The 18,773-nt window shown below is 40.0% G+C and overlaps 2 protein-coding genes across 3 annotated transcripts; one reads left to right on the forward strand and one right to left on the reverse strand.

The window, feature by feature from the left end:
- Positions 1 to 129: 129 nt before the first annotated feature.
- LOC105700025 lies at positions 130 to 8,386 on the reverse strand. 2 transcript variants are annotated; one of them, XM_023434850.1, is made up of 4 exons: positions 8,238 to 8,386; positions 6,019 to 6,943; positions 4,390 to 5,476; positions 130 to 4,126 (listed from the first exon to the last, which is right to left on the reverse strand). In XM_023434850.1, exons 1-4 carry the CDS (start codon positions 8,369 to 8,371, stop codon positions 378 to 380), a joined length of 5,895 nt encoding a protein of 1,964 aa, XP_023290618.1. In that variant the 5' UTR covers positions 8,372 to 8,386; the 3' UTR covers positions 130 to 377. The 2 variants fall into 2 exon arrangements, with proteins under 2 accessions (XP_023290618.1, XP_012280985.1); XM_012425562.2 differs by lacking the exon at positions 8,238 to 8,386 and adding an exon at positions 7,753 to 7,963.
- A 2,514-nt stretch (positions 8,387 to 10,900) lies between these two features.
- Positions 10,901 to 18,011, forward strand: LOC105700030 (zinc finger protein 774). Its single transcript, XM_012425572.1, has 3 exons — positions 10,901 to 11,239; positions 11,879 to 12,265; positions 12,762 to 18,011. The coding sequence occupies exons 1-3, from the start codon at positions 11,099 to 11,101 to the stop codon at positions 14,439 to 14,441; spliced, it is 2,208 nt and encodes a 735-aa protein (XP_012280995.1). The 5' UTR covers positions 10,901 to 11,098; the 3' UTR covers positions 14,442 to 18,011.
- The last annotated feature ends 762 nt before the right edge of the window (positions 18,012 to 18,773 follow it).

An 18,773-nucleotide genomic window follows, 5' to 3' on the forward strand; every position in this document is an offset into this window, starting at 1 on the left:
CAACAAGTCACTAATTTTCATTAGAATACGTGCTAATGGATAATCTAAAGTTTAACATGTTTTTGTAATGTGATGCTAGTTTCAAACAATTTAATATTGGTTTAACTCAAGCAGAATAAATTGCACACAAACATTGAGATCCAATTTATTTCTCCCAAATCTCTTCTGAGACTTATTGAATAAAATTCGCCATGTAGATTGTAAATGGATGTTCATATAAAATACCTATGTCGACGTGTTACATTGTTTAGAAAGCCTACTATACATTATAAACTCTATTTTAAATTCACTTTCCCTCCTTACCAGATATCCGTATACATAATAAGTACTTTCCTAAGTAATGCAACCTTTGTATTCCCGTTATTTTATAATTACCGTTATTGCGTACAAATTATGAAAGTAAAGAAGATTGTGCCGCAAATACTATAAAAGTGTGAAAAAAGTAACGGCCTTAAAGTCCATGCTGATGACGTTGAAATCTCATTTTCCTTATTTTTTATAATATCACGTGTCTCGTTGAAATACCCATCCACGTATTGTTTATATTCATCCAAGGCGGTGTCGGTTGCTGTTAGTTTTATAGCCTTAATTTGGTGTATTGCATCATTTACAGTTTTGTTAATTCCATTTACATAAGTGACCCAATTGCTAGGAGGATCAGGAATTGTATTTTGCAACGAATCAATATTAAGATCGGCAAATTTCTTGTGCGTATCGACTAGGATTTGTTGAAGAGCCTCCGTTTCCATTTTTTGAGATTCCTCAATGTTGCTTAAATTTTTCAACATATCATATATCGTTTCGTTAATTTTAGCCTGATACTCTTGCCAGTTGAAAGTACTTACCGATTCCGTAAAAGGAGGTGAATATTTCAAATTGCTCGTAGTTTCGGCATAATTACTTAAATTGTTTGTAGCAACGCCGTTTTTCGTGCAATTTTTAATGTCGTTAATTTGATTAATGACATCAGCGAATGATGTTTTAAAAAAGTCTCGAATTTGCGTCCATGCAGCTGGGTCGCTGCGATTAACGGAATTAACAAAATTATTTATACTACCGTTTAATTTATCTCTGAAAGCAATCCAATCAGTTCCTGGTGTTACAGGTGTTGACTTAGGACCTTTTGTGAATTTTGTAGTAGAGAATAAACGTAGAGAATCAGTTGAACCTATCGAGTCATTAGTTGCAGTATTGTCACTTTTAGTAGAATTTCTTAAGGCATTAATCTGACTTATGATGTCGCCAAAGGATGTTTGAAAGTAATTTTTAATTTGTATCCAGGCAGTTGGATCACTGCGATTAACAGAATTAACAAAATTATTTATGCTATCGTTTAGTTTGTCTCTGAAAGCAATCCAATCAACTGCCGGATTCACAGGTGTCAATTTTGGATTCTTTTTGAATTTCGTCCAGTCGAACGTGCCGCCAGCTTTTGCAGAAGAGGATAATAATAAAGAATTAATTGGATCTACCGAGTCATCAGCTGATGTTTTGTCACTTTTAGAGGCATTCTTTAAGGCATCAATCTGACTTATGACGTCAGCAAAGGATGTATTAAAGTAATCTTTAATTTGTATCCAGGTAGTTGGATCACTGCGATTAACAGAATTTATGAAACTATTAACGCTACTGTTAAGTTTATCTCTGAAAGCAATCCAATCAGCCCCTGGTATCACGGGTATCGATTTAGAATCCTTTTTGAATTTCGTCCAGTCGAATGTGCTTCCTGCTTTTGCAGAAGAGGATAAAAATGGAACATCAGTTAAACCTAAGTCAATAGTTGCAGTATTGTCGCTCTTAGTGGAATTCTTCAAGGTATTAATTTGATTTATGATATCAGCAAAGGATGTGTTAAAGTAATTTTTAATCTTTACCCAGGCTGTTGGGTCACTGCGGTTAACGGAATTGAAAAAATCATAAATGCTGTTATTCAATTTGCCCTTAATAGAAATCCAATCACTTTCTGGAATCGCAGGTGCACTACTTTTGAGTTTTATCCAGCCGGACGGGTCAGCCGAATTTTTAAACACGGACTGAAGATTACTTTTATAATTTGCATACACGGTATTAGTCGAACCGTTTGCCTCGACGTCATCACTTTTAGTTGAATTTTTCATCGCGTCAATTTCATTTTTAATTTCAGCAAAGGACTTTTTATAGAAATCTTGAATTTCGTACCAAGACGTTGGATCACTGTAATTGTAGGACTTAATTAAATCTCTTATGCTATTTTTTATTTGTATTTTAAACGCAATCCAGTCAGTTTTGTTCAGCCCAGGCGTCGTTTCCACTAATGGAATCTTGAGTATATTCTTTTGGACGATGTCGAAGTCTTTTTGCGTAACTTTTTTAAGTTTCAAAATCTCTTCAGATGTCGGCAGAGATTGATCGGCATAAAACTCATTTGCACATTCTGACTCGTCTCCAGTTTTCAGCGAAGCCGTTAGATTTTTCAGTTTAATGTCAATAATTTTATATTTAATGGTCGCAAATTGATTCTTTAAGTCGTTTTTCAGAGCAACCCAATCTTCGACCGTAGCTTCCTTAAGAGGTTTGTGGACTTCGACGTAATCAGTCACATTCTTCAGCAATTGATTGATCTGACTTTTAAAATCAGTCCAATCTGACACAGTCAATTTCGGAGATTCTTTCAAATATGGTTTTGGTTTAAGAGAGGCAATATCATTGTGTAGGGCATTAAATGACTTGTTCAAATGATCCTTAATTTCCAGCCATTTTAAGCCATCAAGCGACGACGTTCCGGATTCACATTCGGCGATTGCATCGCTTACAGTCTTATTTATCTCATTTTTTATAGAAACCCAATCAAAGTCATCGACAGCAGCTGATGATTTCAAGACTTTGCCCATGTTTGTGACCGGAATTTGGTACTTAGTCATAGCAAATGCTGAGACCACCGCATTTCGGTAAGAAACCCATTCTGGACTGCCAGGAGGTGGCATATTATCCTTCATCTTTCCCACGGCATCATTCATATTTTTAACAATACCGATCCTGAACTGCACGAAATCACTAGGAGACGTCCAGCTTGGAATTGTTGCTTCAATTGGCCTCTTTGCAGCTACTTGATTTCTAAAGTCCGTGAAAAGATCCTTCATTTTGCCTCCAAATGAGGTCCATTTTGGATCCCCTGGTGGAGGCATTTCGTCCTTGGTACTCAGTATAGTCTCATCAAGAGTATTTACAATATTGCTTCTAAAATCATTCCACTTATCCGCCGCAGTGGGGCCGTCGATTTTCGTTTCTCTTGCAAGAAATTCTTCCTTCGAAAGTGGGATATAGTCTTTAATGGATGAAAATTGCATTTTAACGTTGTTTAAATACGCACCTCGATTTGGACTGCCGGGAGGCGGCACGTTATCTTTAACTCTTTCAATAGCTCCATTCATTAACGTAATAATGTCGTCCTTAAGCACTGAGAATTCTAGAACAGACGTGTTACTTATTTTTGATCCAGATGCCTCTTTGTTCATCGCTATTATCTGACTCTTCATGTCCGCAAATTCAGACTTAATTCTCTCTTTGAAAGCAATCCAATCAGCTACACTAGGTGCCCCGACTTTCGCAGCTTCTACAGTGTCGATCAATTCCTCTTTAATTTTGTTCCTAAATACGATGCAATCATCTGGTGCTGCGAATTCTGTAGATCGCTTCAAAACGTAGCTATTCAATTTCTTTAGTGAATTGTCCACGTAACACGTCAGCTCGTTGTATTTAGAAGTCCCTGGTAAAACCGGATGTACTGCCGTGGAAAGTTCGCTTCTAAAGTCTGCAAACGAGTCGTTTACGTAATTTCTAATGCCGTTTAACCCCTCACTTTCAACAGGTGGCTTCTTTGAATTTAAATACGAAATCGCATCTTGAATAGTTTCGTTGATCTCTTCTTTCAGTCGTGTCAGAGACAATGGTCCTGTGGATTCCTTTAAAGTTATCGGAGGATCTTCTTTCCACGTAGCTAAAGAAAGTCCTGGTATGTCTTCGCACGAAACGATAGGATTATCATCACTAACCGAGCGCATCACTTCAGCTTGAACATGCGTTATGTTGTCGGAACAATCACAGATGAACTTCGCCAAGGAAGATCTGCGTATTTCCGTCAATTGTCCTGTAACAAATCATTTCATATTTACTACTAACTGAAAATGGGTTTGGGTGAATCGAACACTCACCGATAATCAATTTCAATACGAGATTAACACATTTTTACATCCATTCATTGGTATATACCCACGCGTAGATGATAAAATAACACGTGAAAAGTAAGATGAAAATTGAAAATGATTTTGCTGGAGCCAAAAATTCGTCACTCAGTCAATTCGCCAATTCACTTCAAAGTGCATTAAGTTCATTCGATGTGAATTTCCTTACCTTCAGTAAATGCCTGAGGTGTTTCAGATGTCTCATACCAGTAACGATCACCACTCTGGAGCCTCCTAAATTGATCAGCAATAAGACACGTAAAAGTGGGTCCAATAATGCCATCCGACTTGACAATCTCAGCCAATGCACCAGTGTACAAGTCCACGTCGTCAACATTGTTATAGATCTTCGAAATCGCTTCCAACGCGTCTGGATCCAATTCTCCATTGAGATCACTAAAAGACGTGGGTCTGCCCAAGCCACAATGCTCTCTCCATATTGGATATCCTGGAAGTCCATGGTCCCTTCCTCGCTGTATGTTCAGTGAAACCAAATCCAATCCACAAGGCACCGTAGAATTAGCCAGTGGATCCTCAAACAGGTGATTCGTCAGCTGAGAAGTCACGTGCGTTGAAGTCTTCTGCACGGTGTTGTACATAGCAGTCATCAAGGAACTCTCCATCCCGCCCTGTGTGTACAGACTGTAGGGATTGAACAACATCTTGTGGAGTTCCACATATTCCGCGGTCCCCTTCTGTACATCGGTTACTCTCATTAATCCTGGAAGAAGCGTATGGGCAAATCTGAAAGCTGCAGTCGCGAAATTGTTGGCGATTGCTGGGTTGACGTCGGAAGTGTCTGGTGTCCTGTAGCCCGAACTTAGTGGTTTCAAGTTCCTTTGGGTTATTTCCTTCTCCCCTAGGACTATAGGCACGAACTCATTGTAAGCGATGTGCTGCATCTGGGCACCAATTATCCGCCTAGATTCTTGGTACAACTTTTCATCGTCCCAATGGGGATTTAGTTTCTCCAAATTCGAAGCTACTCTGTTGTGTTGGCGAGCCCAAAGCAGATGCATGGTCGTCAGGTGAAGATTCTCGTTGGCTCTGCCATCACCAGCTGCGAAACAGTAGCGACCACGCCAACGTTCCAAATCTCTGTTGCATCCGTCGTTTGGATCGGTGCTAGGTGGAAGAAGAGTCCTGTTGTCCGGCGTCAATTGCATCTTTAGCAATCCGCCGATTCCCTCTCGTATGTTGTTCGCTGAATAAAAGTCCGATCCATAGATCGTCGATCCATCGATGAATGCGCTCACCTGCAGATTTGATGAAGAAGTCAAATTGCAAATCGTTTAGATAGCTGAACGTTTCGGCACTAACAGTTATTTGGATATTCGACATTGAACGCATATAGTACTTTGTTGCACTATCCAGGGAACAAATCTACTCGCAAAGACGTTTCAGTTCCAAGTGCCTCTACCTAGAAACTTCTATACTTCTACACCGAAGAAAAAGTGTCTTTCTTTCAAGGAAATTATTTCTTTGAACGGAGTTAAAGGAACTGTAGCATAAAATCAAATAAACACAGTCCTCACTACATAATGCCCACAAAATGCACCGATCGAGTACTTCATATCTTAAATATCTCATCCGATAGATTGAATAAAATATTCCACCAAGTTATTTGTTGCAATTAAACACGTTATAGTTTTAAAGAAACTCGCAGAATATTATCATTTCTTCGGGATAATTACATATTATTTCTACCAAAACACTGTTATTTGATCCAAATGAGCATTATTCAAAGAAATCATTTTCTTCGAACCAAAGAAATTCTTTCCTCGGCGTACTCCTTTACCTGATTAAACTGCTGTCGAGGGCCGATTTTGCACTGAGGAGCCGGTGCAGAACGAACAAACTCCATGCACGAGCTCCCAGAAACATCGTAAACGGGATCACCAGGTCCAACATACACCGGGAAGCATTCCGGATGACTAGTATAGGGTGGACAGCAGGCCAAAGAACTGCCGTTTATCCCCTGGCTGACAGCTGTGCTGGTGATGTCGTGGTCCAGGAATTGGCCGAAAACCGCCAGCATCACGGTGAATCCTGGATTACTGCTAGGAGATGGTGGATGCACCTGCAAGCTCACCTGGCGAGCTGACGGCAAAGGGGCCCCAAACATCCCCTTCCTGGGAGCATCGACACCATCGGCGTAATCTGGAGGAACTACTCTTAGGAAGGCACTCAATGACGATCCAAACTGCTTAGGATGATTACAGGTTCCGTCATAAGTTCGGTACTTGTTTAGACTGCAGTCCAGATTGGCGAACTCTTTGCAGGCCCCGGCTGGTGCCCAACCAGCGTCGAAATAGCTACCAACAGAAGTGGGTTTCCCTTGGGTGGTGCGGACGCTTTCTATTCTCTTTGTAGCTGCTATTTCCCCGACTCCTGCCATTGCTAATTTGCCTGCATAAACGCTCGTTCTGACGGCATACTGGTGCCTGGAATTGGCCGATGGAGACGGTAGATGTCTCGTAGAAGTATCTGCTAGGCGTCTGGCTTCCATTGCCTCTACGCCTGCTGTAATGGCCTCAGTTTGTTCTTCAAAGGACAGAGCCTGGGAGAGGGGTTGTATTTCATCCGTTTTTGAGGATGGGGTGGACCAGGTTGACTTCAAGGTAGTTACTGTTGAGTTTTCTTGGGTCGTTAGGTTGTTCTGCTCGTTGGCACCCTTCATCGAGAAGCTGATGGTTGCCACGAGAGTCATCACGAAAATCGATCTGAAAATACATTTGACCGAAATGATTGCAGTGGTCGATGGTAATTCGATCTGATTTGTTCTCAGCTTTGCCATCTCAGATTTTTCAATTTTAATTTCGGTTCAATTTTATAACTTCGCGAAGACAGAACAACTTTGCGTAACTGTAAAATTGAACTTAAAGTGAAACCAAAAATTCTGGAAGAATGCAGCACTCGGAAACTTTGTCCTCTTTAAGGTGAGCTATTAAAAAGTTAAATTAGTCTAAAAGTATTAATAATTTAAATAAATTAGGAATTTATTTCGCAAATCTACCCCGCCTCGCAGACGGGATAGGTCTACTCTTCAATAAAATTTGAGACACTCCACTAAAAACAAAGTGGTACGAATAAAAGACATGTATCATAAGTACATCACACTAAGAAGTATAATCGCGGTTGTTCGAATTAACACATCACGCACATCCACCCTTATTCAGACATTAAATTGATTACAAACTTACTTAAAACTCTGTATTAAAAAATTAAGTAACACACAATTTCCACAAAATGGCGTCATTTAACACACACTTCCCTTGCCAATAAATTTCCTTGTCAACGTAGTTTTTGAAACGCAAAACGAATATCTCCGGGAAATAATAGTAATTTTCGTCAGACGATAAAAAATTATCTTTAGAATGAAAAAAAGAACGTATTCTCACATTCGACGGGTTTAAAGTTAGAGTCCTTCGCAACACTCTTTACGTAATTGTTTCCCCATGGAAAGGAAAATCCATGGAGGCTTATGACAAGATAATTATGAAACACACGAAGCGGAAAATGTCAAACTCACAGTACGATAACAAAGGTCACACATATTTGGCGATGCTCCCTTTTGCGCCTTGTGTGGAAATGGTTAATGTGCCCGATGTAATAAGGAGGCGAAGAGATACCACCGGGTGACTTGGTCAATGGCGTCGTCTCAGTCGACATGTTGCTTTCACAGTTTACGACGAATATCTTCTCTTTCCGACGATTGCATTGCGTTCGCGGTGGAGGCAAGCCACATACTTACATAAGTCTTAAGGTGGGAGATGATTTTTAATTCGATTACCTGAGGAACATTCCGAATGAATAATTGCGCCCAGAAGCGATGGGCTTGATCGACATCGATTTAAGTCTAGAAACATCTTTTGTTCGTACGACTTTGCGTTTTTTATTGCTGACAATAAAATCCCAATTTTGGGTGGCGATGATATTAAATTGATACGAATACCGAGGGGAACTCGGTTTAGTATTTGCAACGTTGACGGAGATATTTATAATTACTGAACTTACAGTAATATTGCGCAAACACAGCACTGAAATTGACGAATATTCGTCAATCTTCGAGGTCGAACGATACCGGGAAACTCCACATAAGATGGCTCCTGCGATGATCTCGTTAGTAAAGTCCTTTCTGTGGCCGCCATTCCGTAAACGTCGAGGACCTGAAGAATCCCAGAATAAAAATAGATCGTTTAAATTAAATCTTAAATCATATTTTCATTTTAGGATACATCAGTTTCGGCTTCGTGTAAAGAATCTTGCCAAGTACAGGATTGTAACTAATTTCACTTACAAAAGATCACTAATTGTATCCTATACTCATATGCAACTAAAAAGATGATCGACAAAGGTGAAACCATTAAGTATATACTCGTACGAAAATTGCTAAATCATAACAAGTCTTATATCATTACCTTTATAAAAATTATAACTCCTAAATTGAAGGGTTCTCTGGTTAACCCGCGTTCCCCTTCATAAAGCTATGTAAAAAAAAAAAAAAGACAGAAAGTACCAAGTTAACTTTAAAAACGTAGCTATTCACAGAACTTTTACCGGCTCAAAATTAGAGAAGAAAAAATTCCTGGAACCTCGTGCCGAGAAAATTTGTTAAAGCTGAATAAGTATCAAAGATTAGTTCGCGACCATGCGACAATTTCTCTTAATCTTATACATTTTTTATTTCTTTCCAATTACAGGCGATCGCGTTAAATAACAACGTCGAATGAATTCACGAGTGACGCCGGCGAGTTTTTATTGGTTTAGCGATCAAAACAAGGAGGATAATTGTGCTTCGATAAAGTGATAAATATGCGTTAGTAATAAAATACTGTTAACACGAAATTGTCTCGTTGACCGTGCGATTATTATTATCGATAAATAGGTGCGATTCTGTGCAGGTCGCAGAGAAGACTGGTTAAGTTACGTAACTCAAGCCAAGCCGAGGGCGTATGAAACACGAGCAGGTTTCTTTTAACTTTATTGCAGCGGTCGAGTGCATACAAGCACCCTACAGAAAAGGAGGGTTACGCGTATTTCATAAAAATTCTCCCCTCCAGGAATCCTTGTCTCAAAATTGGCCCGAACTTGACGACAACGACATACAAAAGCACAATTCAGTTGGTAAGCCTACAGCCTGAAAAATTGTGCATTCGGGGTTTCTTATTATTTTTAAAACGTGAGAACATTAGACATTACGACGGGGTGAGTATATGGAAATAGCCGAACAATTTAGAGCGATTAAAAACAAGTAGGCTGATCCCTTTAGACGAGTATAGGAAAAGACTGTCCTGCGGACAATAACCTGTTCCGTTCGCGTATTTGTAACTCGAGACGGTGTGAACCAAAGGAAGGAAGCCCCTTCCCTTCTGTATGTTCTACGAGCCAATACACGTGGAGTACATGGGTTTACATATACAAAGGACGTTTTTATTGGGCTTCGTCAGAAGTACATATATGTGCACGCATAACACTCGAGAACTTAAAGATATGGATGATATTTATATTTTTATAACTGGTTATCGTAAAAAGACAGGAATTAAAGGAATAAATTCTATTTATTATAGTGCATTAGTGCATACAAAAGCACGGCTGTATTCTTTTGGCGGTTATCGATATATTGTACGCACAGTGCGTAAAATACACGAAATCGTGACACTTTTAACGTTTCTTTATAAGACAGCGAAAAGAATCGTAAAGCAATTAACTCCTATGTACGACCTCGAGTGGGAAGGCCGGCGAAGGGAAGGCGACCTGAAACCAGACTCGTAATTAACACTGAAAAATGGTAATTTCACTGCCACGTCTAGCGACGTCACATTATATATATAATTATTAAAAAAATTGCGACAATATTAATAGCCATAATAACGATAACAATAATGCAGACATTGTATATCTTTTAAAACTCGAGAAGCATATTCACGAAGTAACCTCGTTATTGTGTAGTAAATCTTAAGTAAGTTATTCTTAACCTTTTAAAATAATGTTTTGCGGGAGGAAAGATTATATTTCATTAATAAATTCATCAGTTTCGCAGTAGCATTGCGCTCGGGAAAGGGTATATAGTTTTCCATGCGGACGACAGATGGCGCAGAAGCATGGGAGAGTTTTGATTAAGTTCTGCAAGATGGCGGTACACTACCGTTGGCGAGCAAATCACTCCACGAGTAATCTGCGCCAGAAGAGATGACAGATTCGCTGCATAAGGGTTCCGTACGCGACACCAACGCGTGCCCCAAAGCTCCGCGTCACGTCGACTTCGAGGCAACAATGTACTTAATAGTAGTAGATAAGTAGATAAAGTCAAATGGAGCGTCACGACTGTTCTTCCCTTACCATCAAAAGCGAGCAGTATCGGTAAGCGTAGGTAAGCCACCACCGTCAACTGCCGCATGGTATTACCATCACGAGTACGTGAGCCGCCAATGGCGACTGGTAGATGGTACCGCCATCGCGAGTGCGCGAGCTCCTATCAGAAATTCGTTGTGCCGCCCTTGGGGGCAAAAAAACGGTGAAAGCTAACGTACGAAACCAGAGGGCAGCACAGGATGCGATCGCACAATCCTGCCCGTAAGCAATCTCCCAACTCATCTCTGTCTGCGCCCCTAATTTGTCCGACTTGGTTGCATTTGGCAAGCTGTGGACAAGCTTGATTGCAAATGGCCGCGAAAGATTCTCGCGGGGTCCGTGGAACCCGATGACAACAAACGTCATGTATTTTGAGTAAAATACCCCGAGGAGTGATGCCCGACTGGTAGTGGTCGTTGATATCGCGGGTGTCGTGCCTTTGCGCACCGCGCGTTCTGATTATTTGTTGGGTCGACCTTTCCGCTGGAAACTGTGCTGGATCATATCGTTTCCGCAGGAAAACGATGTCAGGATATCGTAGAGTCAACTATTACGAGCTCTGCAGACTGTGTACCAGTAGCGAGGGCAACAAAATGAATATTTTCCGTGAGGAGGGCCGCAGGAGGCAGCTTCAAAACAAAATCCAGACTTACCTGCCGATTCAGGTGACTGTGCCGATGCTCTGTTCGCGTCGCCGATTTGCCCTTTGGATAATTAAGATAAACTTCGGACAGAGCCAGGCTTAATTACGTTAATTCCTGGAACGTTATGTTAAGAACCGCTGTCAGCAACTAATCTGCAATTGATACTAGTAGTAGACTACGATCAAACATCCTTGGTTATGAAAAGACAACTATGCATCGTGTACAAATCAGAATAATGTGAAAGAAAATTAATTTGATATTGGCGAGAAATAATACGTGTCGATGCAATTAGCTACAATTATAGGATAATACTAATTTACGATCTGTACGGAAGAAACAAGATATAATTATTTGTATATGTAATGCTTTTCCTATCAAATGGCCTTGATTGAGAGGTTAAAGGCCACTGCGACTTATGGTTTATGTCTAAGGGTTCGGTATGCGACAATCGTGATGAAATGATCTATTTTAGTCTATGTATTTTCTCCAACATTTATTTATTAATTTATGACTTAATATGAAACATTAATGTTTTATCCAATTTTGTTTATAACATTTAAAAATAGTACATTGTCGACAAAGAACTTAGAATACTGAGAAATGATTTATATACATTTCTGTTAAATATGGGTTTGACTAAACTTCATTTTTATTTGAAAGGTACTGGAAGAAGACTCCCTTCCAAAGATTGTGTGCCACGAATGCGTGAAGAAATTGGAGAGCTATATCGAGTTCCGTGAAACTGTTGTGAGCGCGGAAGGGATGCTCGAGTCATACTTTACATCTCTTCGATTCTCCGAAGACTTTCTGAAGGAAGGTAAAGTCTACGTTAAAAGTACGGAAAAGGAGAGAGCACCCACTCCGTCTGAAGAAGACCCTCTAAAATGTGAGGATAAGGTAATAGGGCCTCCTAATAATCAGACGGCTACGACGGAGCACCAACCGCAACATCAGCAACCTGTTGTTGTGAGCAATGTTAATGCATCTAATATTCAAATCATTAGTGGTGTCCAAGCGAGAGTGCAACAATACAAATGTGCCATGCAGGTATGTTGATATTGTATTGTCGTATTCTTTAGCACATTCTATACTATCCAATCGATATAGTTATATATCAATATGGTTACTTTTCCCTATGGCCTAAGAATTTTTAAATGAAGCACTATTGATGTTATGCATTCCAGTAAATTTAGCACTTGTACATTTTTACAACAATTTAATATTTTCAAGTTGCCAGTTTTTAGCAATATCCTGTAATATCATGTAAGAATGAATTAAATATAGAGAAACGGGAACGTTTAAAAAATTCTAGAACTGTCGAGCCATTCAGTTTATAATATGGTTCAAATCAACAAAATGTTTTATAGATAAATCCAAAAGTTCCTGGCATTACGTAAATAGAAGGAAGGAAGCATAACATGCAAGAAATAAAAACTTAGATCTTATAACATTGTAGCACTGCATATGTTAATTAGAAGGTTTCGTATTAATAGGAACTTATTGTTCCGTGGACTATGTAATCTGGAAGTCTATATTCTTACAGATGCCGTCTGGTGCAGTGGCGGCTGCTGTGGTGGAGGCAACAGCAGAAACGCATTATAGTTACCAACAACAAACGTCGCAACAAGTATCACCACAGCAACAGTCCAATCCTACCCAAAACCAGATACCTCAACAGCAGAGTCAATCGCAACCACCGCAAATTCAACACGTCCAGAATCAGATTCAGAATCAGAATCAGAATCAGATGTCTCAACAAATACAAACACGACAGATCCCGCAGCAACAGAGCCAACCTCCGCAGATTGTGCAGAATCCAAATCAGGTAAACCAACAGCCGCAACAGCAGCAACAGCAACAGCAAAACCAGTCCCAGGTGACGCAACAGATCCAGCAGATGCAGCGTCAACAGCGGGAATTCGAAAAGCAGCGACAACTCCAGCAAATGGAGAAGCAACAGGTCCATATAGTACAGCAGCAACAGGACCAACAGCAAACGCAGATGCTGCAGCACCAAAATAACAACGTCATCATGAAGAACGAGGACACCGTGGAACAATCTCAACCGGTAATTCAGAAGGCGGAGAAGGATTCTGCCGATAACGACGGCACCGACAGGAACGTCCAGACATATACGACGGTGCAGGCATCGCCAGAAGTATTTCTGAGTCTAGGTTTCAAGGAAGGCGCATTATCAGCTCACGCGACTCGAGAGGATATTAAGGACTTCAAGGAATACGTGAAGAATTCTCCGGACGACGGGATGTCACGGAACTCGATTGGCCAGATCTCGGAATTCCTGCGGATCAGGTCGGCTCCTGAGCAACCTTCCCTAATCACGGTCAATCCCCAGGTGATATCGCAGAACAATCGGAGCACGATGTGCTGCGACTGCGGGAAAACCTTTCCCTCCTTGAATCAAATGAACGGCCACACCTGTACGACCCACTCGCTGATCAACGAAGTCACCGAGGGAATCAAGGAGGAATCTCCTCCGAGCAATAGCATCTCCTTCAGCTGCGACGTTTGCGGGAAGCCTTTCAAGAGGAAAGAACACTTGTTCCAACACAGGAAACTGCACACCGGCGAGCGACCTTACGTCTGCACGACCTGTACCAAAGCGTTCAGTCGCAAGGAGCATCTGGTCAGACACTCGGTCTCGCACACCGGCCAGAAGATGCACGAGTGCGAGATGTGCGGCAAGAGTTTTTCACGTAAAGACAACCTCCACAAGCACAGAAAAACCCACGGGGTCTCTGGGCCGTACATCTGCGAGACCTGTGGGAAGTCCTTCGTGGTGAAACACTACTATCTCATGCACCTAACTACGCATGCACCCACCGTTACGGATGGTGTTAACTGCCAGGACCCTTTGCCCTACAAGTGCGACATCTGTCATAAGGCCTTCTCGGTTAAACAGTACCTCACCACGCACAAGCTGCGACACAGGTCCAAGAACAGCGCCAATCATGGCCAGAGCTCCGCCAACGTGCAACAGCAGCAGCAGCAACAACAACCGCAGCCTCAACAACAAACCGGTGCAACAAACGGCGTGACCGTTCCCGGAAATGGCGTTAACGACTCCTCGCATATTAACGGCACCGCTGCGCAGCCGAGTAACGCCTCTGTCGTCGAGATCCAGAATGTAGTAGAGAGGAGCGAACAGCCAAACGGGTCGTTCGGTAGTAACCATTACCACGGAAACGTACAACAGTTCCAATGAGATAAGGGGAAGCGTGTCTATTACGTTCTCTTACCGAATGGCAATAATCACAAGATCGTTGTCGTCTAGTCGGCGGGAACTATAAGACACGCGGTCGATCGTGCCCGTACTTAGCGATATACTTCTCTGGTACGGGCTGGTTCTCTTTCGCCCTGGGAAGAAACTTGGCATCTAGATTAGGTTCGGAGCTGTTTGCTTTTACCGTTGAAACCAGACGATAGATAAAACGAGTAATCATTTACCGGTGAAGAGGAAAGAAAGGGTACAAGCGTGGAAAAAAGAATCGAAATGCACTCTGGTTATCGGGTTGCGGTAAACCTGTTACAGAGCTAAATCGTTATACATGATTAGTACATAATGTATGATTTATTATATTGTACCGCGACGGATTTACCGTAGTTAGAGCTTGTGTCCATGATGCTAGAGCTCGGTCCGATATCTCGGATGAAAATGCATCCTGTCCCATTTTTCTATGATAGCTGAAATCTTCATGTCATGCTATATCCAATACCGTTCCGCGTACCATATTACATTTAACTTCACTTCGTATATGTGACGTGGACACGAGCTCTTGAAATTTTGCAACCAATCCGGAGTATGACTTTGATTAGTTTAAGATATCGTTATATCTTTTCATATACACATGTAGATATTTATTGCATTGGGGTGTTTAGTAGAGAACGTAGGGAGAAAATCATTTTGAAACTTGCCGATTAAATTTTATGCATATACGTATGCGTTGTTAATAGAAGTCTGTTTCTGACATTCGTGTTCTTTAAAACGTAGATGATTTTTCTTTTTTAAATTTAGTGTACCGCGTTTTACCGGTAAATGCGGCCAGCTCCGAGACAGCTAAAAGTCTGTATTCCTGTAGGAAGTCGAATTTTCGTGGCTTATGAGACTGTTCGAATGGAGTAGAGAACACGGTAGATATTTTATCAGAGAAGTATTACCTATTCTATGTTTAAGCTCGAGATCGCACGGATATACACGAGGGGAGACGATTTTCTCCCTCTCGGGCGGTGTCGAGGGCACGAAGTCAAAGGCTTAGAGGCGAAGTCTCGGGCGTGTTATATTTCGAACCTATTTCTAGTTTCTTCGAACATTTAATAGGCTGAAGACGTAACGAGCATATTATGGCCGTTATTAAACTATTTTTTCAGAAGATTATACCAGAATGGCACTGAGATATTTTATATCGGGTCCCGGGCATTCTTTTCGCCGATCGGGAGAACCTAGTGATATATTTTCTGGTACAGGAATACATACACACACTTTTTGAGAGCCACGGATCGGGGAATGAATTCTCGAGTTATTAGCGATTATACAGTTTTCCTACAGTTGTCGACGTTAGATGATGCAGTTCGACGTGGTTAAAAAGTGCGCGGACAAACTTAAACGTTTAAAAAAAAAAAAGAACAAGGAACGAGGAACACTTTGAATCGCCACTTGCCGTTACTTGGCAGGTGGGCGAGGCGTGGAAATGCAAGGATCGGCAGAAAAAAAGAAAAGTTGGTTGTGCATTTTTTAACCACTCCGGTGAAACCGTAAATGGACTTTCTCTGAAACACGGAAGATTCGTCACAGGAATTTGGTGAACATTGAAAAGTAAATGCTTGCGCGAACGACGTTTAACGTTACTTCAATGCCAATGAGACAGCAGGGCATTAAATGGGCGGGTAAATGATTTCAAAGGTGTGCAATAATTCGATAAACAAGTATTTGCAAGGTCAATTATCCGCAGGAACCATCGGGTGCAATTTGTTCGGTTGAATGAGTAAACTCCTAGCCGCCGTGGCTCTTCGATGAGAAACGTACTACGAATGACCTGTTTGATAGGTAACCACTTTAGGATTATTATACATAAGGATTTTAAGACCAAAGAATATTATATTGCGTATAGAACGTACGCATGACTATAATATTAAGGCATAGTAGGTACGAGTATATAAGATTGTACGAGAGTATTTACTCTTTTGAAAGACTCAATAGATGCTTAGTGTGCCATTGACCAAAATCAAAGTTTATCGCCAGGATTCGCATTTCAAGGTGGGAAGGGCTGAGCACGATTGTATCCTTAGTACTATCGTTACCACATTATTTCAGCACGACTTTACACGTTGCTATGCAGATGCGAAGGAAATTATTCTGTTCTAAAATCGTGTTCTTTGTTCGGAGAAAATTATATCCGAAATACGTGTTTTCGGATGGTCCTTGAAGCATTGGCATCCAAACGTCGTCCCTTTCCTTTTGAGTTCATATTTTATTATTTCACTTAATTAAGTGGTTGACGACCGTAAATCATGTTATTAAATTGTAGGTTTATTGATCCCACAAAATGCGATTTTTTGTTATATATGTGGTGTCCATTTAAACAATTACAACATGTCTTGGGAACACCTCTGTAAAAAACATTTGGTATTGGGTGGAGGCGCTGGTGTTCAGTCCTACTTTTAGGCTCAACTTGCCCCTGAAATAGGAATCCTGAATATGAACGATCCCTCCCCTAATTACAACGTAGCCTACTGTGGAAATGTCAATACATCCTACTTAATTTATATGTCGCATGGTAGTATGTTTCCCAAGGATGCCTTTTATTTATTACCAAGGACGGCTGCTTTTACACGAACTTGACCGTTCATCTACATGAAAGGGACATTGACATAAAACTAATCGAGAGAATGTAACATTTTACGTAAATGATTTAATTTATTTTTTGTACAATGGTGAAAAGTATTTTTGGTTATTAACGCAGATGGATGTGTTAGCGTTATTTTTAACTGCTATCTTGATTTCGTATACACTTGTGAGATGAAAATTTTTCTATCACGGTTGAAATGTTACATCTGAAAATACGAAGGCCGCCGACCCAGTTTGTAACAATGGGCATAAATAAACAACTGCACCGGTTTATTAATTAACTTTTAAGTATTCCAGTGGTAGTCCCGAAAAGATTCTGTGAATAGTTTAGGGTGATTTATGATACACTTATGTATTATCATATTCGAATCGTGCCATGTAAATACAGTGGTTTTACAATTTATTTTCTTAGAAGTGGTATGCTTTAGAGAAATCGTAAAGGCTTTATCTTACTTATATTATTAGCTTTTCTTCTTCTCCGTTTGTACGCATTCTTGAGAGAATATATTAACGAAGTGTTATCTAAATAGTTGAGAAGGAAATTATTTGTTTCTATCAAGAAACCTCCAGTCTTAAAATACATCTTTATTTTTGTAATGGTTAATATTAGGAGTGTATGTCGAAAATAAGACTCGGAAATATGAATGATTCAATGTTAAAACATAAGAATTGTTTAAAGCAATTTTATGAAGATTTCTTGCATCTTGACTTTTAGGAACGATTTATGCATCTAAACATTAGAAACTAGAGAAACAAGGGCGTGCGAGAAAATTTTTATCTTTTGTATTCGACACTTACTAGTTATAGGCAGTATTTGTTTTTTCTTTCTAGAATACAGTCAAATGATTTAGTGGGTCTCAACGCAATAGTCAAAGAAGCGATAAATGATTTCAATAAAAAAAAACTTGTAATTTAAGTGGATTTTGTTAACAACATTGTTTCTATTTTTAATTTTTATCCCGACGGTACATTTCAAAAACAGATACTTAAATTAATAACGAGAACGTTGAGATAATTAAACCGTGTATTCTGATTGCTCAGAATAACAATTTGAGTGGCAAGTCAATATTTCATTCCGCGATAATTTTCTTTTATTTCTTACTGCTTCAAGTAGTATAAAAACGATTTCATAAATTGCACAATGTGTTAATTTCTTTAAAATAATACGAGGAAAAGTACCACAATCAAAACTGTTGAGCGATATCAAATGTATTCAGTTTTTTACGCTTTAAAACGTCTCTAAAGATGTATCTGATTTTCTGACATTATTACTGAAAACTTGTTAATGCTATAGAAATTGTTGTATATGCCGAATATTCGTTTGCTCTAAACGAAAAAAAAAAAAACTACCGCTTTACTTTTGTTTGTGGATACATCATTTACGCATTATAACAGTAATAGTAGGACTCGGGATGCTTATATAGTCGTAAAGTCTATTAAAAGAGAAACTATACTTGGATATCCCTTCATAGAAATTTTGAGGGTAGAAATATCAACGTTTGGTCATTATTAATCGATTATTTATTTTGCTAAGCCGTGTATGCATATGCGATGAACTTCATCTATTCATATTTGTCGAAATATTCTTTACCCTTTCAAATTACATTCCACGTCAAGGTAGTAATAATGCGTTAATGATAATGCGCGCCTTTTCGGAAAATTGGGGTGTTCAGCCATTTTCTTCTTTTTTTC

Source organism: Orussus abietinus, unplaced genomic scaffold (assembly GCF_000612105.2).
Source record: "Orussus abietinus isolate OABI.00-Male unplaced genomic scaffold, Oabi_2.0 scaffold76, whole genome shotgun sequence".
NCBI lineage: Eukaryota > Metazoa > Arthropoda > Insecta > Hymenoptera > Orussidae > Orussus > Orussus abietinus.